Raw genomic sequence first — 21,979 nt, 5'->3', positions numbered from 1 at the left:
AAGGGAAGTTGTTTTTAATTTCTCTGAACGGCTTTAAATATTATTATGTTAAAGTCTATCAAAATCTATAAATTAATTTATTCTGCGATGAACAAATATTCAAAATGCTGATTCTGCTGGTTATGATTTTTCCACATAATTTGTCTCCCTGACCTATTTACTTGTCTTCTTTAAAGATATATTGTCTTAATTCTTATACTTTTATTTAAAAATAGTAAAACAGAGGAAAATGCTAGCCTCCCCTGATAATGCTACTATAAGTAGTACACACAAGGATATTCCCTATATATTAACACACACTTAGAATATGGTTTCAGCCCAGCCAGTGTTGCTCAGTGGTTGAACATTGACCCATGAACCAAGAGGTCACAGTTCGATTCTTGGTCAGGGCACATGCCCAGGTTGCGGGCTCAACCCCCAGTAAGGGGCATGTAAGAGGCAGTCAATCAATTTTCTCTTCATTGATGTTTCTCTCTCTCCCTCTCTCTGAAATCAAATATATATATATATATTAAAGAATATGGATTCAGGCTTTTCTGCTTATAAAATTATATATACTAGTGAAATATTCAAATAACTTGGAAATATTTAAAGAAGAAAAGAGGATCTGTTTCATGTTGATATAGATGCTATCAGACTTTTTTCTGTGCTTATATACAAAAGAAATTACGTTTTAAAATTTTTAACAAAATGTGCTATTAATAATAAGCAGTTTTGTGGTATTAGTAGTAGGAATAGAATATAGTTTATCTTATCAATCCCCCATTGTTGAACATTTGGGTTGTTTCCAGGTCTCTGTAATAAACAATGCTATAAACACACTTTTAAATATCTAAAGTTGTGAGGAAATTTCAAAATAAAATACGCACCTAAATCTATTTCATTATCCCTGCTTTTTGTTATGTAGTAAAATATACATAACATAAACTTTACCAGATTAACCATTTTAAATGTCCAGTTCGGTGGCATTAAGTCCATTCACACAGCTGCGCACTCACCCTTGCTTTAATTGTGAATTCACAGGTTAGTTAAAGAAATCTCTGTGACAAGACACGCCGCTGACAACTCTCAAGAAACCTGAGGCTCGCTGTCAGTTTTTAAGCATTTTCCTATCTCCGCCTTTGAGACGTGGACTTTTGTCACAGTCGCTGGGACATGTCCTCGCTGTGAGGGATCCAAAAAGAAAGACTTGGCGTTTGCCTGTTGCATTCACAAATGTCGTGGGAGATTATAAATGGGCTGTTGTTGATGCTGGACATTGAAGGGTAATGTGTCTTGTCCTGAAAACTGATCAGGCCTGCGTTTATTTTTCACCTGTTTTAGGGGGTCTGAGCCCATGCTAGCGAGGAGATGAAAGCAGCTCTTCTAAAATTGACTTAAAATCATCTGGAGTTATTGTCTCTGTTTTAAAAAGAAAGCAGCACTTACTTGTTTTTCTGGAACCAAAAAAAAACCCTGCATTATGAATCAAAGTAAAAATCACTGGTAATCCCTCCACTTGGAGTGGTTCCATTTTAGAGTATTTTCTTCCATTCTTCTTTTCTATGTTAACATATACTATATAGTTTGCTTTCTTTATTTTATTTGACTTGCTTAGATCAACATTTCACAATATGTGTTCTGAGGAATATTAATCTTACAGTATGTACTAATGTAAAAGTTTTCTGTGCTCACCAGTTCAGAAAAAATATTTTCTCAATTTAGACATTCACAATTCTCATTGGCATGGTCGAAGCTCTTGGGTTAAGAGACATCTCTAACTTCCGTAACCCCGCATTCTCCAGACGGAGTTTGATCCCGGAATCTTTCTCTCAATGTCTCCCTGTCCTCAGTGGGTGTGTGAAGATGGCGTGCTGCTGTTGCTGACTCCAGCGTCTGCAACCTGCGAGTTTTCCACCGTGTTTCACGCCCTCCAGCAGCAGGCCTGGGAGCTGCTCTCTGCTGGCCGGGCGGGTGGGCCGGACACCGAGGGAGAGCCGCACGCAGGCCGCCAGTCTTGGGCTCAAAGGCCTATCTCAGCTTTAATATCTGTAAAAGGAGGTCAATAGAGGTGATGAAGCATTGCAAGATTGCTGTGTGAAGAGACTGATAGATCCTACTGGGCTCCAGGGGAGCGCTTGCCTCATAAATCCGGAGGCCACGCCGCCACGGGCCAGGGGGTTGGAGGAGAGGGCCAGGCGTTTGTTTCAAACTCACGAAACCGTCTGGAAACTTGGAGCCAGTGAGCAGAGTCTTGGTGACCCAAGTGGAATGGCTGAGTGAGTAGGACGCCACACCAGGACAGAACGGGTTCCTGTGGGAACGTTTGGGAAGCATTCGGAGAAGCCCCGCCCGGGTCCAGCCCCGGCGCGGGCCGGAGAAAGGTGGCAGCGCCAGGCTCGCCCACCGTGGCCGGGGTGGAGCAGCGGACCACGGAGGCAGCATTCCTCTCACCAGCGGGACTTCTCAGAAACGTATCCAAGCTGCACACGCTTCTTTCACATGGATTCTACGTGCTCTTTGGAAAGAATGAAAAGCCATTTATTTTTTCAGTCTTGAACAATATTTGTTAGGAATCAGACACTTTCTAGGCAGAGAGTCACACAAATTATTTGTGCTGTTATAATAATAGCTAAGTGTTGACCATGGATTATGCCATTTGGATTTTTCAGAACTCCTATGAGGTAGGTCCCTTTATCGTCCCACCTTCACCTGTGAGGTAATGCAGCGAGAGGTTGACTTGCTCAGTGCAGAGAAGGAAAACGTCCTTGTTCTTTTCCCGCTGCTCTCCGCCCTTGCCCAGCTGGCCCGTAGACTGGACTGACTGAGACGGACCGGTGAGCGGAAAGCGTGCACATTCACTGCATGTACGTTTCTCACCACACGGAGCCTTCGTGAGGAACCGGAGACTCCCAGGAAGGTGAAACAGTTTTTATACACGAAGAGCAAGTTATGGGAAAATGTGACAGGACCGGGGTGTGAGCGGCAGTAGAGGTCAGAGAGTCCTTCCTGCACCTGCTGTTTCTCAGATGCCTCCAGCCTGACATATTCGGTTGCCAGGTGCCATTCTGGGGGCAGAGAGTCTCTTAAGCTCGGGCTGTAAAGTAAGTGACCTGCACTAGCGCTGGGACTTTCACACCTATTTGCACCTCAGACTCACCTGAAGAGCTTTCAAAAACTACAGATTCCTGGGCCCAAACCTGAGCATTCTGACTCCGTGGCCTCTGGGTGGGGCCCCGGGTGTGTATGCACTTCATGGCCTCCGCTGGGGACTCTGACCTGTGATGCCCATCGGGCCCTAAAGGTGGTCAGTTACCCCCAGTTAGCTACGCCCGCCGCTGTGGTATCGGAGCAGCCTTCTGATGTGAGAAGCTGCTGAGGTGGCAGCCGCAGCAACTCCTTAAGAGAAAGCGCAGCTAGACCATCTGTGTGCCAAGTGAGGCTCATTACACCACGAAACCCTCCCTGTCAGCATGCGGCCGGATGCACAATGCAAGCAGCTGGGAGGATGTGCCCACTCCACAAACTGAGTCAGAAGATGGGGGGGCATTCACTGAAGGCGCGTCTCTTACAGATATTCCAAAATCTGCTTGATCATCCAACACATTTGGTCTCATCAAATCAAGTGGAATTCATCGGAATAGAATTTGAATCTGAAAGCTCACTAGCAACAGTTCAGATCATTTTCTGGGGAAAGCTTCATATTTATACATAAGATGTTTTTTTATTTTCTTTATAAACAATTTCTTCTAAAAGTCTCAGAATTACTTTCTGTAAAAGCAAGATTTTTTTAAGTTCTTTTGTTTATTGTCATTAATATAATGGTTTCAATTGTGGAAATGGTTTATAAAATGCATTACATTTTACAATTGGCTTTGTTTCTCTTCAGATGTTTCTGTGGTTATCCATGAAATACAAGAATAGTAATACTTACCATTTATTGAAGATTTACTCTATTATGCACCATCCCACTTAATTTATATATATCTCTCTATATAACCTCCTTTAGTTCTCCCAATAGTTGCATATATAAAATCTTATTCTCCGCCCCTTTTATATGATGAGAAAACTGGGATGGGTCGCCTAAGGTCACTCGGGTGGACCTAAAGCTTGAATCCCTCAGACTGACTCCAGACCTTCCTCTCTCATATTTACGTCAGTATTTTCCAAAGTATGAATTTTGGGAAATTAATTGCACAAGATATTATTAAGGAATTTTTGGAAGAAAAAAGCATGGATTAACTAAATAAGGTTGGGGAATTTGGGCTAAACAAATGGGTTTCTTTCCTGTCTGATTTTTCAGAATATCTAAAAGGTCATAAACTTTACAAATCTCTACAAGACAAATGCAGAATGTAACATTCCCCGGTCCTCCTTGAACACAAAACTCTTTTTGGTCGAGTCCTTTTAGACCCCCGGCCTGCAGACTGAGTCTATGGAATAATTGCCTGCAGATCAGTGATGGGCAAAGTGGTTCACAAATCTCCCTGCCCGGGCCACGCTTCTACTTCCCTCTTACGGGGCATAGGAAGACCTGACTGGTGTTCAAGGCAAGTTGCCACTGTGTACCTGTGCGCTTTACTTTAAACTGATTATGCAGGTAAATTGGTAACACTTTTCTGGGGAATCATTTGCCTGTATAAATGAAAAGCCTTCCAACCTTGGGGAGTTCAAGGTCAACCACTGGGGTAGGAAGAAAATATTAAAACATCAATTTAAAACTCACTTTTGACTTTTTTCACATATGTTTTGCTAGATATGTGTGTGTATAAAACATGTGTCAAAATTATAAATTTTATTTATAATTGTTTATTATTATTATAACTATAATATTTAAGAACATATTATTTGAGCCCTGGCCAGTATGGTTCAGTTGGCTGAACATCATCCCATGCACAAGAGGTCACAGGTTCTATTCCTGGTCAGAGCACAAGCCCAGGTTACAGGCTCTATCCCCAGTATGGGGCAGGCAGGAAGCAGACAATCAACATTTCTCTCTCATTGATGTTTCTCTCTATCCCTTACTCTCTCTCAAAAATAAATAAAAAGCATGTTTTAAAATATATGTATTATTTGATTATGTATTATATTGAATATATATTATATACTATAAATATTTATAAATAATATATTAGAATAGTAAAATTTATATACTTTGCAAATAATTTTGTATCTATATATACATTTATATATGATGGGCTGCAATAATATTGTAATAGTAAAATATGCAATAGCCTAGAGAAAAGCCCTGTAAGTAAAAAAAAAAAAGTACAAAAGATGTTGCGTTTATATGCCTAGCAGAAAGGACTACAATGACAAACAAAAATGTTAATAGTGATGGCCCTTAGTAGAGGGATAAGGGGAAATTTCCATTTTCTTTGTGCTTCCTTGTATTGTCCTAGCTTTTGTACAATAAATGTATATTTTTAATAAGTATTACACTCACAGAGTTCAAGTTTTTAAAGGACACACAGAAACAAAGTCTTTTCCCAGACAGCCCGTTGCCTTACAATTATCCAAGGGTGTTGGTGTCTCGTGCATCTTTCCAAGGATGCATTACGTTGACAAAATGTGTTCAATTACATATATTCTTTTTACCTTTCATCACACACACAACACACAGTGTTTCACTGTGGTGTTAAATAATCTTGTACGCCTGTCATTTCACCCTTGTGGGGCTTTACCTGTGGGATGAAAACATGGATAAAAGGTTCTTAAAGTAGAATGGCTAGTTCAAAAACACACCTTTGCCATTTGGATAAATATTGCCACGTGAAAAGTACCGCCACCCTCTGAAGTCAGGAAAACACTTCCACGTTCGGGCTTTTGGTTTTTGTTTTTACACTTCAGTTTAGATCCCTTTACATTTATCCTGGCTTCACGGACGCTCGAGAAAAACAAATTACTTAAAATGTTCAAAGTCCCCCTCACAGTGGCAATTCAAGTGCTGTCCGTCCCACCTGTCAGGTCACAGGATCCGGACGCAGATGAGAGCCTGTCGCTGAGGCTCGGCTTACACTCAGAGGGACAGCCAGCCCGGCCCCCGCGGGTCATCTGCGTCCGGGGCCACATCGCAGTGAAGAGGCGAGCTTCACTTCAGTAGACCCCAAGGCGCTGGCTGGATTTGCATCCCCAAATATTGTAAGTTGCTTTGATCGTTTAAATAAAAAGAAGGGCTCCGGCGGGCGGGAGGGGGGGGAGGTGGCGGTCAGCGTGAGAGCCTGGAAAGGAGCTCCCACTCCCCCAGCCATTCTGCAGACAGCCGTTGCTCCCCGAGCCCAGCAGCTGCTGAAATGTCAGACGGATTTGCACAGCTGACTCAAGCTGCCGAAAAGAGAGCAGCGTGGTGGCTCCGTAAACTGCCCTCCAGCCAAGCCCGGCTTAATATAGCCGCTGCGGCCCAGCCGAGCGCTCCTGCGGCCCAGCCAGCCTGGTCCTCGCGGGGAATCTCTCCGAGGGTGTTGACCTGGGACGCTTGTCAACCCGGGAGACTTCTTGAGAGCTTTTTAAATCCTTTTGATTGTTTCTCCTTTTCTAGGAAGATAGAAAAAAACACAGAAGAGAATCATGTCCGAGCACAGCAGGAATTCAGATCCAGAAGAACTCTTTGATGAAGAGATTGATGAAGATAAAATCTTGGCCAACTTGTCCCCCGAAGAGCTGTTAGAGCTGCAATCGGAAATCGAAGTCATGGCCCCGGACCCCAGGCTCCCCGTGGGAATGATTCAGAAAGATCAAACCGACAAGCCGCCCTCGGGCACCTTCGACCACAAGTCCCTGGTGGATTACATGTACTGGCAGAAGGCGTCCCAGCGCCTGCTGGAGGACGAGCGGGTCCCTGTCACCTTCGTGCCCTCCCAGGTAACCAGGGGCTGTGTGCCGAGCAGTGGCGCTGGCCTGCCAGGGGTCCGCGTGGCAACCGTTATTTCTCAAGATTTCATGTCTTGAGTTGTTTTTTTGCCACTTAAAGATTAAATCATACTATTTAAGGTTGGAACTCTCTGAAACACTTATATGGTATAGCTGTGAGGGGAAAGTTGGTCATTTCTTATAATTGCCTCTTTTTAAAAAAATGGCTATTGAGTTTGCTGTGTAGGAAAGCTTGTAGTCTATAGGCATGGTATTTAATGAATTAACTCACAGCTCAGGAAGAGTTGTTCTTAGTCATTTTTTGTCTCACAAGCCCCTTTAAGATGCTGATGAAAGTTCAGTGCCTTTGCTTCAGACACGTACACACACACACACGCCGTCTTCCACATACAGCTTCCAGGGCACAGACCCCTGAAGTCCATCCCATACCCTGCAATTGGACCAGTCAAGTAACTGAGAGTATCCAATATTCCCACAGGCCACTGATAACAGTGATTCGTTTAGAGATTAATACCTATTAAGCTGTTTTAAATGTTTTCCTATGAAAAGTAGAATTGTGGTTGAATCTATAAACAGATTGTATTTAGCAGATTTTTTCTAGTAGAGATCCCCCAAGTAAAGTCTCTTTTCGTTATCCCTGATAATACCGACAGACTTTGTCACATTAACTGTCACACAGGCCGCAGGTGGACAAGTTATAAACTGTTCGGGTCAGGAGAATGTAAACATGTTCTGAACTCAAGAAAACAAATTGCTGGCTTGATAAGGTTAGAAGTTTAAGATTCAATTTTCAGACATTTTACAATTGGGGTAAAAGCCAATTCTATATGAATTATTCCAGAAGAAAACTGGGTACCTTTCCCATCCTTCCTTCTCTCGATAGAATGTAAACAGCTTGATGGCTGCTCCCCCTGCTGGGGAAGGCGACAATTGCTAAGGGACTGTCAACTGTCACTCCCAACCTACCATTCGTTAAGTGCAAAAAGATCAAGTTCTTGTTTGATGAACCTGTGACTCAAACTGCTAAAACCGCTTTCAAAATGGTACCTATGAGACCTGCTGGGCAACAATCCAATAGACAGTATTGATAAAGACGGCCACTTTCCCTCCCAGACTAAGCGATTTTCCCTAAAGCTCTGCATAATCCTGCCCCCTCTGCAGCTGGAAATATTTGGTTTCTCCTAGAGACCTCCTTCGAAAGGAATGAAACCAGTGAACCTGTTCTGGAGTGGCCAGGGCAGTTTTCACAGAGCTGAGGGGACAAAGCCAAGGCTTTCGGTATATTCCAAAATATCAAACTGCTCCCATTTTCCCCACAATATGTTATTTTTAGGGAAACTTGATGTATCCAGTTTAGTAGATTAGCAAGCATATGAGGAATGTAAATATTGGTTATGATAATAAGGAAATTATTGTGTAACTCTGGGTTATTGAATACAAAGATATCTATTCAGCTATATACAAAACAGTGTGTTAGTAGATAACTCCATAAGGTTTCAAAACAAATAATTCTTAGCTGCTTCTGAAATTGTTCAGCATTTAAACACAATATAGAGTCTGAACACTAAATCTACTAGGTTTCATTTTAATATATGGAATGAAGTAAAACACAGCCCCCCAAAATGTGTGTTTATCCTAACTAATAAAGAGGGAATATGCAAATTGACCTTCACAGCATCACAAATATGGTGGCACCCATAGCCACAAGATGGCGGCGCCCAGTCCCCTCAGCCAAGCCGGAGTCCCAGGCCTTTCAGCCCAGCTGGGGGGTGGGGGGAAGCGGGTGCATGGTGCAGCCAGACCCACCCTCAAACCCTAGCCCCCAGGGCTGGACCAAGGCACAGGCAAGCCTCAGATGATGGCTGCCCAACCGCCCAGGGCTGCCCGAGGCTCAGGTAACCAAGGCCAGCCGAGGCTTGTGCTGCCGGCATTGGCAGCAGCAGAAGTGTGATGGGGGCATCACCTTCCCCTGATCGCCGGGTCACCTCCCGCCCCTGAGGTCTCCTGGACTGTGAGAGGGGGCAGGCCAGGCTGAGGGACCCCCCTCCAGTGCATGAATTTTCATGCACCAGGCCTCTAGTGTGTCTATAAAAAATTAAACTTTATTTTGGTTGCATTTGTGTTTTAAACTTTGATTAAAACACACAAACACTCCTGAATTACACACTGTAACAAGTGAATAAGCCCCAAATGCTTCCCCTCCTCACTTACCTTAATGGTTACCTCTCTTCCTAAAAGATAACTACTAATTTGGTGAGCAATACAACAGACTTTTTTCCTATACATTTATAAACTTTCTATGCTTGTGTGTGACCACAAATGGAATACTATACATAGTTTGTTAGCTTAGTTTTTCTCAATAATAAATCTTTTTATTATCTCCAGTAGATATTGCTCTACTTCATATTTCTGCACTGCTATGTATTCTAACCCTCATAAAACTCTCTTTCAGGAAAACACTCAAGAGCAGCATGAAGAAATGGACAAAGGTAATAAAAAAGTGGCCCAGTATTTAAGGGAAAATCTCAATAATGAAATCGCTGCAAGTAAAAGAGAATCAAAGGGCAGCAACAATGACCAAGAAACAGATAGTGAGGATAACAACGACGAGGAGGATGAGGAGGAGGAGGTTGATGAAGAGGAGGAGGAAGACGAAGATGACGAAGAGGAGGAGGATGAAGGAGAAGATGAGAGTGAAGGGAGTGATGAAGAAACAAAAAGAGAAGAGAAAGGCAAAATAAAGGAGCCAATCAGAAATGGCGAGAGCAACTGCCAGCAGAAAACTAGCAAAGCCTTTGAAGAACAGAAAGACAGACCAGAGGCCCAAGAAAAAAGTGAGAAAAAAATATCAAAATTAGACCCTAAAAAGTTAGCTCTAGATACCAGTTTCTTGAAGGTAAGTGCAAGGCCTTCAGGAAACCAAACCGACCTAGACATTAGCTTGAGGCGAGTCAGACAAAACGATCCTGACATGAAGGAACTCAACTTGAACAACATTGAAAACATCCCCAAAGAAATGTTACTGGACTTTGTCAACGCGATGAAGAAAAACAAGCACATCAAGACCTTCAGCTTGGCCAACGTGGGTGCGGATGAGAACGTGGCCTTCGCCCTGGCGAACATGCTGCGTGAAAACAGGAGCATCACCACGCTCAACATCGAGTCCAACTTCATCACCGGCAAGGGGATCGTGGCCATCATGAGGTGCCTCCAGTTTAATGAGACGCTCACCGAATTGCGGTTCCACAATCAAAGGCACATGCTGGGCCACCAGGCCGAAATGGAAATATCCAGGCTTTTGAAGGCAAACAACACTCTCCTGAAGATGGGCTACCATTTCGAGCTCCCTGGCCCCAGGATGGTGGTGACCAATCTGCTCACCAGAAATCAAGATAAACAAAGGCAGAAAAGGCAAGAAGAACAAAAGCAGCAGCAGCTCAAAGAGCAGAGGAGGTTGATAGCCATGTTGGAGAACGGGCTGGGACTGCCGCCAGGGATGTGGGAGATGCTGGGAGGACCGATGCCAGACTCCAGTCTGCAGGAGCTCCTCCAGCCTCCTTCTCGTCCTCCCAACCCCCCGGCAGCCCCCTTCGGTCGGCGAAATGAAGCGATGAGAAAGCCGTCGCAGTCCCCTCCATACAGGACGGACCCTGACTCCTTCCGGGGCGTGAAGCTCAAGAGGACCCAGCGCAAATCTCGGATGCCAGAAGCCAGAGAAAGCCCTGAGAAAACCAACCTCAAAGATGTGATCAAGACACTGAAACCAGTGCCCAAAAACAGGCCACCCCCGTTGGTGGAAATCACTCCCAGAGATCAGCTCTTGAACGACATTCGTCACAGCAACGTGGCCTACCTTAAGCCTGTGAGTAGAAGGAGGGAGAAGCGGTGAACCAGCTGGTCCTGCTCGGTTAGCGTCAGGACGGTCTCACTAGCTGTGGCTCCCGGGAGGTCAGGATTGCTGGTTACCCCCAAGGACATACACCTGCGTAGCTTCTGTAACAACAATACTAACATCTAACAGGCACTAGCACTTACTATAGGTGAGATTCATTATATGAACTAACTCACATGATCACCTGAACACCCCCATAAGGTAGGTATCAGGATTCTCCCCATTTCATTGAAAGGAAGCTGAGGCTTAGAGAAGTTAAGTCACTCACCTGGGAGATACAGGTAGGAAGCGCTACACTTGACATTGAAATTCAGCTCTGAGTCCGGGGTCAGGCTTTAATTCACGCCAGCGGCTCCGAGCTGACATGGAGGTCTGGGGGAGCCTGCTGCGGGAATCAGAATGGCGCCCCGCGAGGCCAGTCCTTTGTGGATGCCTGGTGCTTCCACCCCGCGGAAAGCTGGGTTCATTGTCCGTAGACGATTTCTGCGTTTGTCCTCCTCACTGTGTAGCAAACAGTAAACTTCAGGTTAGTGTCACCACAAATGAGTAGTTTTAAGTATTTTACTGCTATTTCCGTTTGAATATTTACTATGATTCACTATTACTGCTGCTGATATATGAAAATGTTCTATTCTTTGCAGTTCAGTCACAGGAGTAAATGTCTTCTGTCATTACTAAGATGGCTTTTATGGAGGCAGAAAGGTGTATGTCCAAGGGTCCCGGGTGGGCGATAATGCGCTGTTATTTTAAATGTAGTGTGTAATTTTAGTCAAGAGATGACATTGACAAAACAGCTACTATATTACTCATCACAGAGAGTCACCATTTTGTTGTTGTTAATCCTCACCAGAGGATATTTTTCCATTGATTTTTTTTTTAGAGAGAGTGGAGGGGAGAGGGAGGGACAGAGAGAGAATCATCGATGTGAGAGAGACACATCTATTGGTTGCCTCCCTCATGCTCCCTGACCAGAGCTAGGGATTGAACCTGCAACCGAGGTCATACCCTTGACTGGAATTGAACCTGGAACCCTTCAGTGCATAAGCCGATGCTCCATCTACTGAGCCAAACCGGCTAGAGCTGGAGAATCACCGTTTTTTCAAGGTGCTTTAAACAAATTTTCATGTAAGCTTGTTCTTTTTCTGCTTCAAAAAGCTATACATTGTCAATGAAGATAGTTACTTATTCACACACACACACACACACACACACACCCCTAGGTCCCTATTCTCTTCACCCCAATGCCTGGGCAGGGCCCGCCCAAATGATTTCACAGGCCTCATACCGCCTGTAGGCCGGCCGCTCCCCACCCTGACCTGTCTTGCGGGGACTCTGACTCTTGCTGGAGGTCACATGAGGTCAGGTGAGAGTTCTTTGCCCGCGCTTGGGCACAACATCAAGATTTCCTGCACCTGCTCTCCTGGCAGCCAGCCCTCTGAGGGGGTGGTGAGGGGTTGTTTTGAGAGAAACTATCACTTCTGTAACCAGTCACCAGTAAAGCATAGCCAAGCTGCCTTGGTGGTGATACGGTCTGGAAATAACACTAGTCTGAAAAGAATGAAGAGAACTCTTTTTAAAACAGAAGAGAGAATGAAGTTCCAATGATCATCTGACCCAGCTCCCTGCCTTTTGCGGGAATGTTCTACTGAGCAAACCTGCCTCCCCGAGTCTGTTCCACTCCAACTGACCACTCACTCGTTAATGCAACAAATATTCACATGGTGCCCCCCACCCCCTCAGGCCCCCTCCGAGGGGTCAGGGATGCCACAAGGGGTAAGACAGGTCCAGTCTCAACGGCATGGAGCATACAGTGCAGGTGTTGCCATCTTCATAGTCAAAACACTGCCTTTTACTCAACTGAGAGCACTTGTTTTAAGTCTAGGTCTTAAAACACAGGCACCTCCATGTACCATCCCCTAAGTACTACATTTTACATTCCCACTCAATTCTGCAAGGCGGTCACTTTTAAGTTGTGTTTTTTCATGTCGACTAAGAAAGAAAAGCCTGCTTCAAAGTGCACTCCTGGGCCTCTGCTTGGAAATGCCTTTCATGTGTGCAAGGCGTGCAATTCCCGCTGCTGTCAGGCCCGGCTTGGCCTGCGGTAGGCGCCTCTGCATGTGCCGCAGGGACAGCATGTCCCGCAGCTTCCTCTGCGGGATCCTGTAAGACGCCGCTGGGGGGGAGGGGGGACATGCATCGCCCCTGATGAAAATGCCCGTGGCTGCTGTCTGTCTGCTCCCGCTGCCCCGTTTTGTGCCCGCTACACACACAATAAATGTCTGCTTTAATGCCGAGTCATGGTGTGATCTGTAAAAGACTTTTTAAATCTATTTATTCTGAAATCATTGTAGACTTACAGAAGCTCAAAAATAGTACAAAGAATTCCTACAGATGCATCCCATTTTGCCACATTTGCCTTATCGTTGTTTAAAAGGTATTTTAAGTGGCCGTACACCTGCGCATGTGCAGTCAGCAGGGCCTGCGGCTCCATGGAGGCGCGAACAGTAAGAGAGGCTCTGGCGTGTGTGTGGGCACACGCAGCCGACCAAGGTGAACCCCACAACTCTATTCAGGGCGCTTCAACCGTCACAAAATGTGCATCTTGGACTCGATGAAAAGCTGTAGATGCCATCAGCGAGGCTATCTCAGGCCCCAGCACGAATGGATGCCTCTGGCAGTCGGAGGAAATGCGCCTGCGCTCACTTGGAGAGGTGAAACTAAAGGCTTTGGGGTCCCCCCTCTTGCGCTGGAGGACAGAGATGCCCTCCTAACCCCTGGATTTTCAAGGATGCGGTTAAAATTGAAATACAATTTTGAAGTTTTGTGATTTTTCTTTTTACTGAAGTTCCTAACTAGATTACTGAATACCAAAAATGTACTTAAAAATTACTTACTCCTAGAAAACTTAAAAAAAGAAAAAGATTATTTTCCTCTCAAGGACTTAGAAATATGATTTTTGTATTTTCTAGAATATGTCTTAAGTAGTCCATTTATATCTTAAGATTGTATTTTTTCATTTTAATGTTTACTCTCTATCCCATGCTTCTGGCCCAAGACCCTGAAATGAAGTTGGCAGCAGAGAATAAAGGAAAATCTGTTCAACTTGCTGGGCTAAAGGTTGCCTCCTCCGAGGAACTGCCCTTTTAACCAGCTTAAAGGAGAGCTAGTGTGTAGGCCAGGTATTGAAAACTGCCGGACTGCAGGCCAGCTCTGAAAGCCTGTTTTATTTGGCTTTCGTATCCTATATAATAAAAGCCTAATATGCTAAGTGTCCGGTCGACCAGTTGCTGGTTCAACCAATCAAAGCGCAATATGCTAATGATATGCTAAGGCTGCTCAACCGCTTGCTATGATGTGCACTGACCACCAGGGGGCAGATGCTCTGACTGGTAAGTTAGCTTGCCGCTGGGGTCTGGCCGATCAGGACTGAGTGAGACGGGCCAGACACATCCTGGAGCCCTCCCACAGTCCCTCCCCGGCTGGCCAACCTCCCATGTCCTTCCCGGGCCCCAGTTGTGCACCAGCGGGGTCCCTTGGCCTGGCCTGCGCCCTCTCGCAATCTGTGACCCCTCGTGGGATGTTGGACTGCCGGTTTCGGCCTGATCCTCCGAGGGATATAGCAGTGCACCAAGTGACAGGCAGCCGGGAAGGAGCTTTCCCGCTCATCCCGGCTCTGCTGTGCCTGCCACAGCCACCGCTTGGTAGCACTGCTGCAGAGGTGGGAGAGGCTCCCGCCACCGCTGCTGCACTAGCCAGCCGTGAGCCTGGCTTCTGGCTGAGCAGCGCTCCCACTGTGGGAGTGCACTGACCACCAGGGGGCAGCTCCTGTGTTGAGCGTCTGCCCCCTGGTGGTCAATGTGCATCATAGCGACCAGTCGAGTGGTCGGCTGGTTGTTAAGGTCACTTAGGGTTTTATATATATACTAGTAGCCCGTTTGCACGAAGATTTGTGCAATAGACCTTCATTCACCTGGCTGCCTGCACCAGTTTTCTGCCGGCACCAGGGACCCAGGCCTTGGCTGTGGCCACCACCTTCTACCTTCTTTCAGGGTCCCGGCTTGGCCCTGGGCGGTGGACTTGGGCTCGGCTGCACCCAGCGTCCCTGCTACCCGATCTCAGGAGCGAGCCAACCCCCCAGGTCGGCTCGCTCCTGCGATTGGAGCAGGCACCCCGCTGGCGCCCAAGGCCCGGAAAGCCCCGGGCGGCTTTCCGGGCCTTGGGCTCCGCCGCACCCCAGCGTCCCTGCAACGGTTTCCTGGTGGGCGTGGTTGATGGGCGTGGCTTGGGCGTAGCAAAGGTGCGGTCAATTTGCATATTTGTCTATTATAAGGTAAGATAGATAGTAGTCCAAAACAAAGACATTAGGCTTGTACAGACTTATCCCTCAAAGCAAATGCATGGTTTCCTTTCATTAGAAAGTTCTGTGGTCCGTTTACTGCTCACCATCTGAGATGAGTATTTACACTCTTCTCGGAGGCCACCTGCGCGTAAGTTACATGCAAGCTGCTGTGCCAGGCAAGGCACCTTCAACATTCTCTCATCTCCCCTTCGGGCTTGCCTCTGTGCATCCCTGCGCTGCTTCCAGCCGGCCGGCGCCTGCAGACACTGCTCAGTGTCTCCTTGGGAAAGACTTGGTGTCACCGTGTGAGCAGCTGCCGTAGTCAAAACAGTCCTTATGATCACAGCATGTAAGATTCCAGACTCTCGAGCCTCATCGCCATCTCTGGCCATTTCTCCCATGTCTCATTTATAAGACCTTCTCTCTCTATAACAAGGCTCTCCAGAGCCTCTCCTTCTATGATTTTTCTCCTCTTTCCCATCTTACCTTCTCCCCTTGTTTCAATGACCACATAATCCAGGACAACCCCCGAGTCCCCTTCCCCTTAGATCACCCAGGGTTTTCTTGGTCCTTCATTCGGTCTGTCCCCCAGGCCAAGCTCTTTCTTGGTGGGCCTGTCATTGTTCCCACTCCCGTTTCCCGCTGTCTCCATTCCTGCACACCTTCAGGTCTAAGGCACAGAGTTCTCTTTTTTAAATTTTAATGTATTTTTATTGATTACAGAGAGGACAGGAGAGGGAAAGCGAGATAGAAACATCAATGATGAGGGGGAATCATTGATCGGCTGCCTCCTGCATGCCCAACACTAGGGATGGAGCCTGCAACCCGGGCATGTGTCCTGACCGGGAATTGAACCTCGACCTCCTGGTTCAGAAGTCGACGCTCAAGCACTGAGCCCACACCGGCTGGGCAACCCCAGTTTTGTTTTTAACTCCTTTTTTTTCGGCTCCTTTTTCTTGCCTCCAAAAAAAACCCAGGAGAATCTACAAGCCCCAACACCTACCCTGGGTCATTGCTTTGGAAATGTTAGGCTCTTATACAGGGAATCTCCATGGAAGAAAGCAAGGTAATGTTTCAAACTCATCTCACAAGAGCAGATAGTCACCAGAAATTAAGTAGACCATAAATTGCCTTTCCCTAATAGCTAGAGGGAAAAAGAGTTTTTTATACAGGGTGGGGCTACAGAAGGTCTAGAGTTGTGAGTATGAGAGACAGAGTTTATTCTTGTATTATTATGTATTAACTAGAGGCCCAATGCATGAATTCATGCTCAGGTGGGGTCCGGCTGGCCTGGCCCCAATCGGGGCGGATCAGGGGCCAGGCCTGTGGGGAGGAGGAGATGGCGGGAGGTTGGCCAACCGGCCCGCCCCGATCGGGGCCTGATCAGGGCTGGGCCAGCTAGAGGGAGGGGCCGCGGGCGATTGGCCAGCGGGCCCCACCCCTGATTGAAGTGGGAGGGCCAATTGGGGGAGGGGCTGTGGGCCAGCCAGCCCTGCCCTCGAATGCGGTGGGCGGGGTTGATTGGGGGTCAGTGGCTGGGGGAGGGGCTGTGGGAGGTTGGCCAGCCAGCCCCACCCCTGATTGGTGTGGGGGGAGGCGATCCTGGGTGGAGCTGGCTGGGGGAGGGCCTGCGGGCTGATCGGGATGGTGGAGGCCCATCAAGGGCGGAGCTGGCCAGGGAGAGGAGCCTCAGGCAGTTGGGCGGCCGGCCCTGCCCCTGATCGGGGTTGGGGGGCCCATCTGAGGTGGGGCCAGGCAGGGGGAGGGGCTGCAGGAGGTTGGCCGGCCTACCCCATCCCCTATTGGGGTAGGGGGGGCGATCAGGGGCGGGGCCAATCGGGGGCGGTGCCGCCCAGGGGGAAGGGCTGCTGGGGGGTTGGCCGGCTGCCCTGCCCTCGATTGGGGTGGGAGAGGCCAATCAGGGGCAGGGCTGCTTTGGGGGAGGGGCCGCAGGAGGCTGGCCAGCCAGCCCCACCTCCTAGGTTCGCTGGCCTGGGCATCATAGCAACTGGTCATTCCAGTCATTCTGGCGTTCCAGTTGCTGGCTTTTTATATATATAGACTAGAGGCCTGGTGCACAAAATTCATGCACGGGGGGGGGGTCCTCAGCCTGGCCTGCACCCTCTCGCAATCAGGACCCCTTGGGGGATGTCTGACTGCCAGTTTAGGCCCGATCCCACAGTTGGACATCCCTCTCACAATCTGGGACTGCTGGCTCCTAACTGCTCAACTGCCTGCCTGCCTGATCATCCCTAACCACTCTGCCTGCCTGATCACCCCTAATTGCTCACCTGCCTGCCTGATCGCCCCTAACTGCCTCTGCCTCTGCCCCCACCACAGCAGCTTCATCTGGATTCCAGGCGACCCTGCTAGTGGTTCTCAACCTGTGGGTCACGATCCACAGGTTGAGAACTGCTGCTGTAGAGCCTAAGACCATCAGAAAACACAGATATTTACATTACGATTCATAACAGTAGCAAAATTATAGTTATGAAGTAGCAACGAAAATAATTTTATGGTTGGGGGTCACCACAACATGAGGAACTGTATTAAAGGGTCATGGCATTAGAAAGGTTGAGAACCACTGATCTAGAAGGACATACAGAATGACGTCCAGAAGGTCATATGGCTTTCTGGACTGATTAGCATATTATGCTTTCATTATTATAGATTCTTGTATTAATCTTCCTATGTAAACCTCCTTTTGCCCCTCCCTGTTCTTTGCTTTTCTAACGTCCATGGGAGTGGTTCTCACATTTTAGCATGCCTCAACACCACCCGGAAGCCCACAGGCAGAGGCCTGAGCCCACCCAGAGCTTCTGAGCCAGTAGGTCTCAGAGGGCCTGAGAATGCACGTCTGACAGATTTCGGGTGCTGCTGTTTAATTGGTGTCTCTACTTTGACCACCACGGTTCTGTGACATCCAATGGAACCCATATTCCTGAGAATTCCCCTGACAGGCATCTTTCCTATCTCCACACCTATGTTCAAATTGACCCAACAGGTCTGGTTCGAAGAAAGCACATGGCATATCAGGAGTGAGTGTTCTCCCTTCTTGGTCCACTGTCCACTATCTGCATCTCTCCCCCTCTCTCTCCCTTTCTCCCTCTCTCTCCCCACTCCCTTTCTCTCTCTCTCTCTCCATTCTCTCTCTCTCTCTCATTCTCTCTCTCTCTCTCTCTCTCTCTCTCTCTCTCTCTCTCTCTCTCTCTCTCTCTCGTTTCTCTCTTTCTCTCTCTCTCACTCTCCCCCTCCCTTTCTCTCTCTCTATTCCCTTCCCCACATTCCACTTCAGGGCAAGAGCCCTATGGACACTGTAGGTCTCCTGGTGGATTCCAGTTCCTCCAGCAGGTCTTCCCCTCCTCCATCCTGGACACCCCCGAGGTGCCGGCAGGAGCAGGAACTCGCCCAGGTGTGAGGAATTTAAGAGCCTCCCGCCCTGCCCAGCCAGGCTGTGTGCACTGGTGAGGCACTGCACACACGTGTGCATGCAACACGCTGTTCTTAGATGGATTTTAAACAAGTGAAGGGAGAACAGAGCCTAACAATACTGCAGGTTCCTTCTCAGCTGTTTATAAGTTGTATATCTTTATAACAGCACATCTAGCTGTCTCTTCCTTTATGGTTTCTGTCTTCTATGTTCTGCTTAGAATGTCTTCTATGGAAGATTATTAAAATACTAGAGGCCTGGTGCACGAAATTCATGCACGGGTAGGGTCCCTAGGCCTAGCTGGCAGTCAGGGCTGATCGGGCCTTCTGGCTGCTGGCTGGGGCCTCCCTTCCCTGGCTGTCAGCTGCTGGCCAGGGCCTTCCTTCATTCCGCGCCACCCCCTAGTGGTCAGCACACGTCATAGCAAATGATCCAACTCCTAGTACCCCGATAGAACTCCCAAGGGGATACTTTGCATATTAGCCTTTTATAGATATATATAGATATGCCTATATTTTCTTGCTGCTTTTATAGTTTTGTTTAATATCCCATATCACAGGCAAATCAAAGGGGCAGTGTTGAAGTAGGAAGTAAGAAGTTTGCTTTGCTATTTCTTCCCCAAGCAGCCAGCCACGGGTCGTGTCGTGGCTCGCTCCCGCTGTTGTCAGGACCTGGACTGCCAGCCTGGTCCTATTTTAAAGTCAATGGCTCTGGCTTACTACTGGGTCGGTGCCACATTTTGCTTTTTAAAATATTTTTTATTAATTTGGAGCCCTGTTGTGCATATGAACAGATGTTGAGAATAGTGCTGTATAAAATGTGTTCTTATTTCCACTCAACAATACAGAGAACACACTGTCTTGCTCATTTATTGCAGCTTTGCGGCTATTTTTGCTCCTTGGTTCCTCACTGTTGGTGTTCTCCCCGTAAGCCCTGCCGAGTGCAGTCACAGCTCCCTCCACAAGCCTGGCGCTGGGAGGGAGAGGCCAGGCCACAGAAGGGGCCGCGGTCTCAAGGTTGAGAGACAGCAGCACATCAGAGTCCTCTCTGCGGGCAGGATGTGGGGAAACGTTTCTAGTCAAAGGTCATGGGCGAGAACCAGCTGCAAGAGGGGCCCTAGCACATGGCCAAGATGGGTCATCACCTGGGCAGTGGGCATGGGCAACACAGGAGAAACAGCCTCGGTCATTATTATTCAAACTCTGTGCGTCCCCTGGACCGCTCCAGCATCCTCTGGAAGGTGGCGTGTACGTGATGGGTGAGTCACCCTCTGAAGATATAACTCCACATGGAGCCCCTGAAGAACTGGCCTTAAGTCATTCCTATGAAGCAAAGCTACAAGTTCATTTGCAGCCAGACTTAAGCTTCTCTTTTGTGAATAACATTTTGTTTTTAAACTTTAGTGAGCACCAAAGTAGGAACATGCTTCACACAGACAAGATGGGTTGTTATTGCTGTGGTGGTATTTTTTGGTGGTTGACACATAAGTACTGAAATCAGACTGACCTGGGTTCAAACCCTGCTCTGCCGCTTCCCGCTGTGTGACCTGAAGCAAACTGTAGCACTTACCCTGTCTGAGCCTGTACCTCTTTACAAGGAAGAAATGAGAAAATGTTTTAAAAATAAGTGTTACAAAATAAACAAACAAGCAAAATGGAAACAAACTCGTAGATACAGAGAAGAGGGGAGGGCTGGGGGACTGGGTGGAAAAAGTGAAGGGATTAGGAAGTACAAATTGGTGGTTACAGAACAGTCACAGGGATGAGAAGTCCGCAGAGGGAATGTGTCAATAATATCTTCACAGCTGTGTTCAGGTGGGCACTTGAAATATCCAGGGGAACCACTCTGTCAAGTCCATGACTGTCTAACCACTCTGCTGTACATCTGAAACTAACGCAGAGTAATATTGAATGTAAACTGCAATTAAAAAGAAAGGAGGAAATAACTGTGAGCATTAATTACTAATCTGTAGTATATTGTTCGATCCTTAAGATAGCCGTGAGTTAGATGCTGCTATCGTCATCTTACACCTGAGAAAGCTGATGCCCAGGCCACACAGCTACGAAGCGCTGGTCCCGGGGCTGACCCAGGCGACGCCGGCACGAGGCCTCGTTTCCATGCTATCCCCACGGTGCGCTCAGAGCCCCTGGGTCGGCTCCAGCATCAGCAATGCCCAGTGGAGGGTGCTGTGGTTGTTTTGTCATGATTCAGGGGCTCGCTGGCCAGAATTTCTACTCCATTGTACATCCTTTGAGGCATGCAAATGTCATTTTTGCTGTAAAGCTCTTGAGTTTCCAGGACTAATTCTTCCCCTTTCCTTCAAATGCTTAAATCACAGGTGCAACTGCCGAAAGAACTGGAATAAGAGGCCACAGACGAACCTAGAAGAACAGGAATTGGAATAGGACTTGGACTAGAGCATGAGGCTGTATGAGCAGCATGCTTCTGGATCCAGGTGGAACTGGGAACAACGCTCACGTCTGATGGAAGAATTTTATAAAAGGCAAAATGCTTGGCACATGGCAATATGTCGCTGACGAGGAAGAGGAAGGAGATTAATAGTAATATTCGGGGGCAACATTTTCTACTTCCCATCAGTTTGAGTAACTATGGTGAAATTTAGTCATGCTCCCAGAACAAAAGTTAAAAAAAAAACCCACACATTTTTTGTAAACATTTGCTTTACTATTGCTTTCTTCTGCTAAGTAACAATAAATACTGTAGAAGTGTTACAAGTATAGTTCCGTTTTTTTCACCTTCCATCTCCTGTGCTGTAATTCACCACACAGTATCTTAAAGGAACAGCTCACGTTTCATCTCCGGAAATGTGAGGGTGACTTGAGCTCCAGGCCCTTCTGAGGCTTTGAAACGGAAGGAAGAATCGTTAATTAGCTCCCCTCTCGGATCCACTGAGGGTTCCAGTTTCCAGCCCTGCCTGGCGCTCTCCCGTGGCCATCCTCCTGGGGCTTTGGGGTACACTTCTGACAGAAGTGTCTGTGAGGAGCAGAACGGTTAAGCCACAGGACCCGGAGAAAACCAAGTGTTCCCAGAAAAACTAATGGAGAAAGTAAACCCTTTATGTTCACAAAGCCTTCCCTGTTTCCAAACACACAGGGACAGCTATTGTCTCAATGCACAGGTTTTGTCGAGAGACGGATGAAATTGTTCACATTATGCTTTTTTCTATTGACCCATTCCCTTGCTAAAAATCTCTAAATTGAAGATTTTAATTTGTTTTTAAAATGTAATAATTTCTCCCAAAATGTTTGTTTCTTGCCTGATTGAGAGGGGGGTCATGAGGTATCACCCTGCCTGTTTAGATAGGTGATGTGAAGTGGGCATGGAGGCCCCGGGGCTACTACTCGCCAACCGTGGATCCAGCCTTAACGTTTTATGACATGTTAGTGATAGCAGACCCTGCACAAAGTGGGTAGCCAAGCTACTACTGTGAAGAAACAAAATATTGAGA

The 21,979-nt window shown here is 47.2% G+C and overlaps 1 protein-coding gene across 2 annotated transcripts; it reads left to right on the top strand.

Moving 5' to 3' along the window:
• Positions 1-6,028: 6,028 nt before the first annotated feature.
• LMOD3 (leiomodin 3) lies at positions 6,029-21,328 on the top strand. 2 transcript variants are annotated; one of them, XM_028129171.2, is made up of 4 exons: positions 6,029-6,120; positions 6,518-6,840; positions 9,302-10,711; positions 20,849-21,328. In XM_028129171.2, the coding sequence occupies exons 2-4, from the start codon at positions 6,547-6,549 to the stop codon at positions 20,873-20,875; spliced, it is 1,731 nt and encodes a 576-aa protein (XP_027984972.2). In that variant the 5' UTR covers positions 6,029-6,120; positions 6,518-6,546; the 3' UTR covers positions 20,876-21,328. The 2 variants fall into 2 exon arrangements, with proteins under 2 accessions (XP_027984972.2, XP_027984971.2); XM_028129170.2 differs by lacking the exon at positions 6,029-6,120 and having other exon boundaries at positions 6,405-6,840.
• Positions 21,329-21,979: the final 651 nt, after the last annotated feature.

Source organism: Eptesicus fuscus, chromosome 18 (assembly GCF_027574615.1).
Source record: "Eptesicus fuscus isolate TK198812 chromosome 18, DD_ASM_mEF_20220401, whole genome shotgun sequence".
NCBI lineage: Eukaryota > Metazoa > Chordata > Mammalia > Chiroptera > Vespertilionidae > Eptesicus > Eptesicus fuscus.
This window is presented reverse-complemented; position numbering and strand designations above follow the sequence as displayed.

Excerpts from the sequence above, each read along its gene's own strand:
- LMOD3 (XM_028129171.2), top strand. The coding sequence starts at position 6,547 with ATGTCCGAGCACAGCAGGAATTCAGATCCAGAAGAACTCTTTGATGAA. Across the intron at positions 6,841-9,301 it reads TCACCTTCGTGCCCTCCCAG|GAAAACACTCAAGAGCAGCA; the intron begins GTAACCAGGGGC and ends ACTCTCTTTCAG. Across the intron at positions 10,712-20,848 it reads ACGTGGCCTACCTTAAGCCT|GTGCAACTGCCGAAAGAACT; the intron begins GTGAGTAGAAGG and ends CTTAAATCACAG.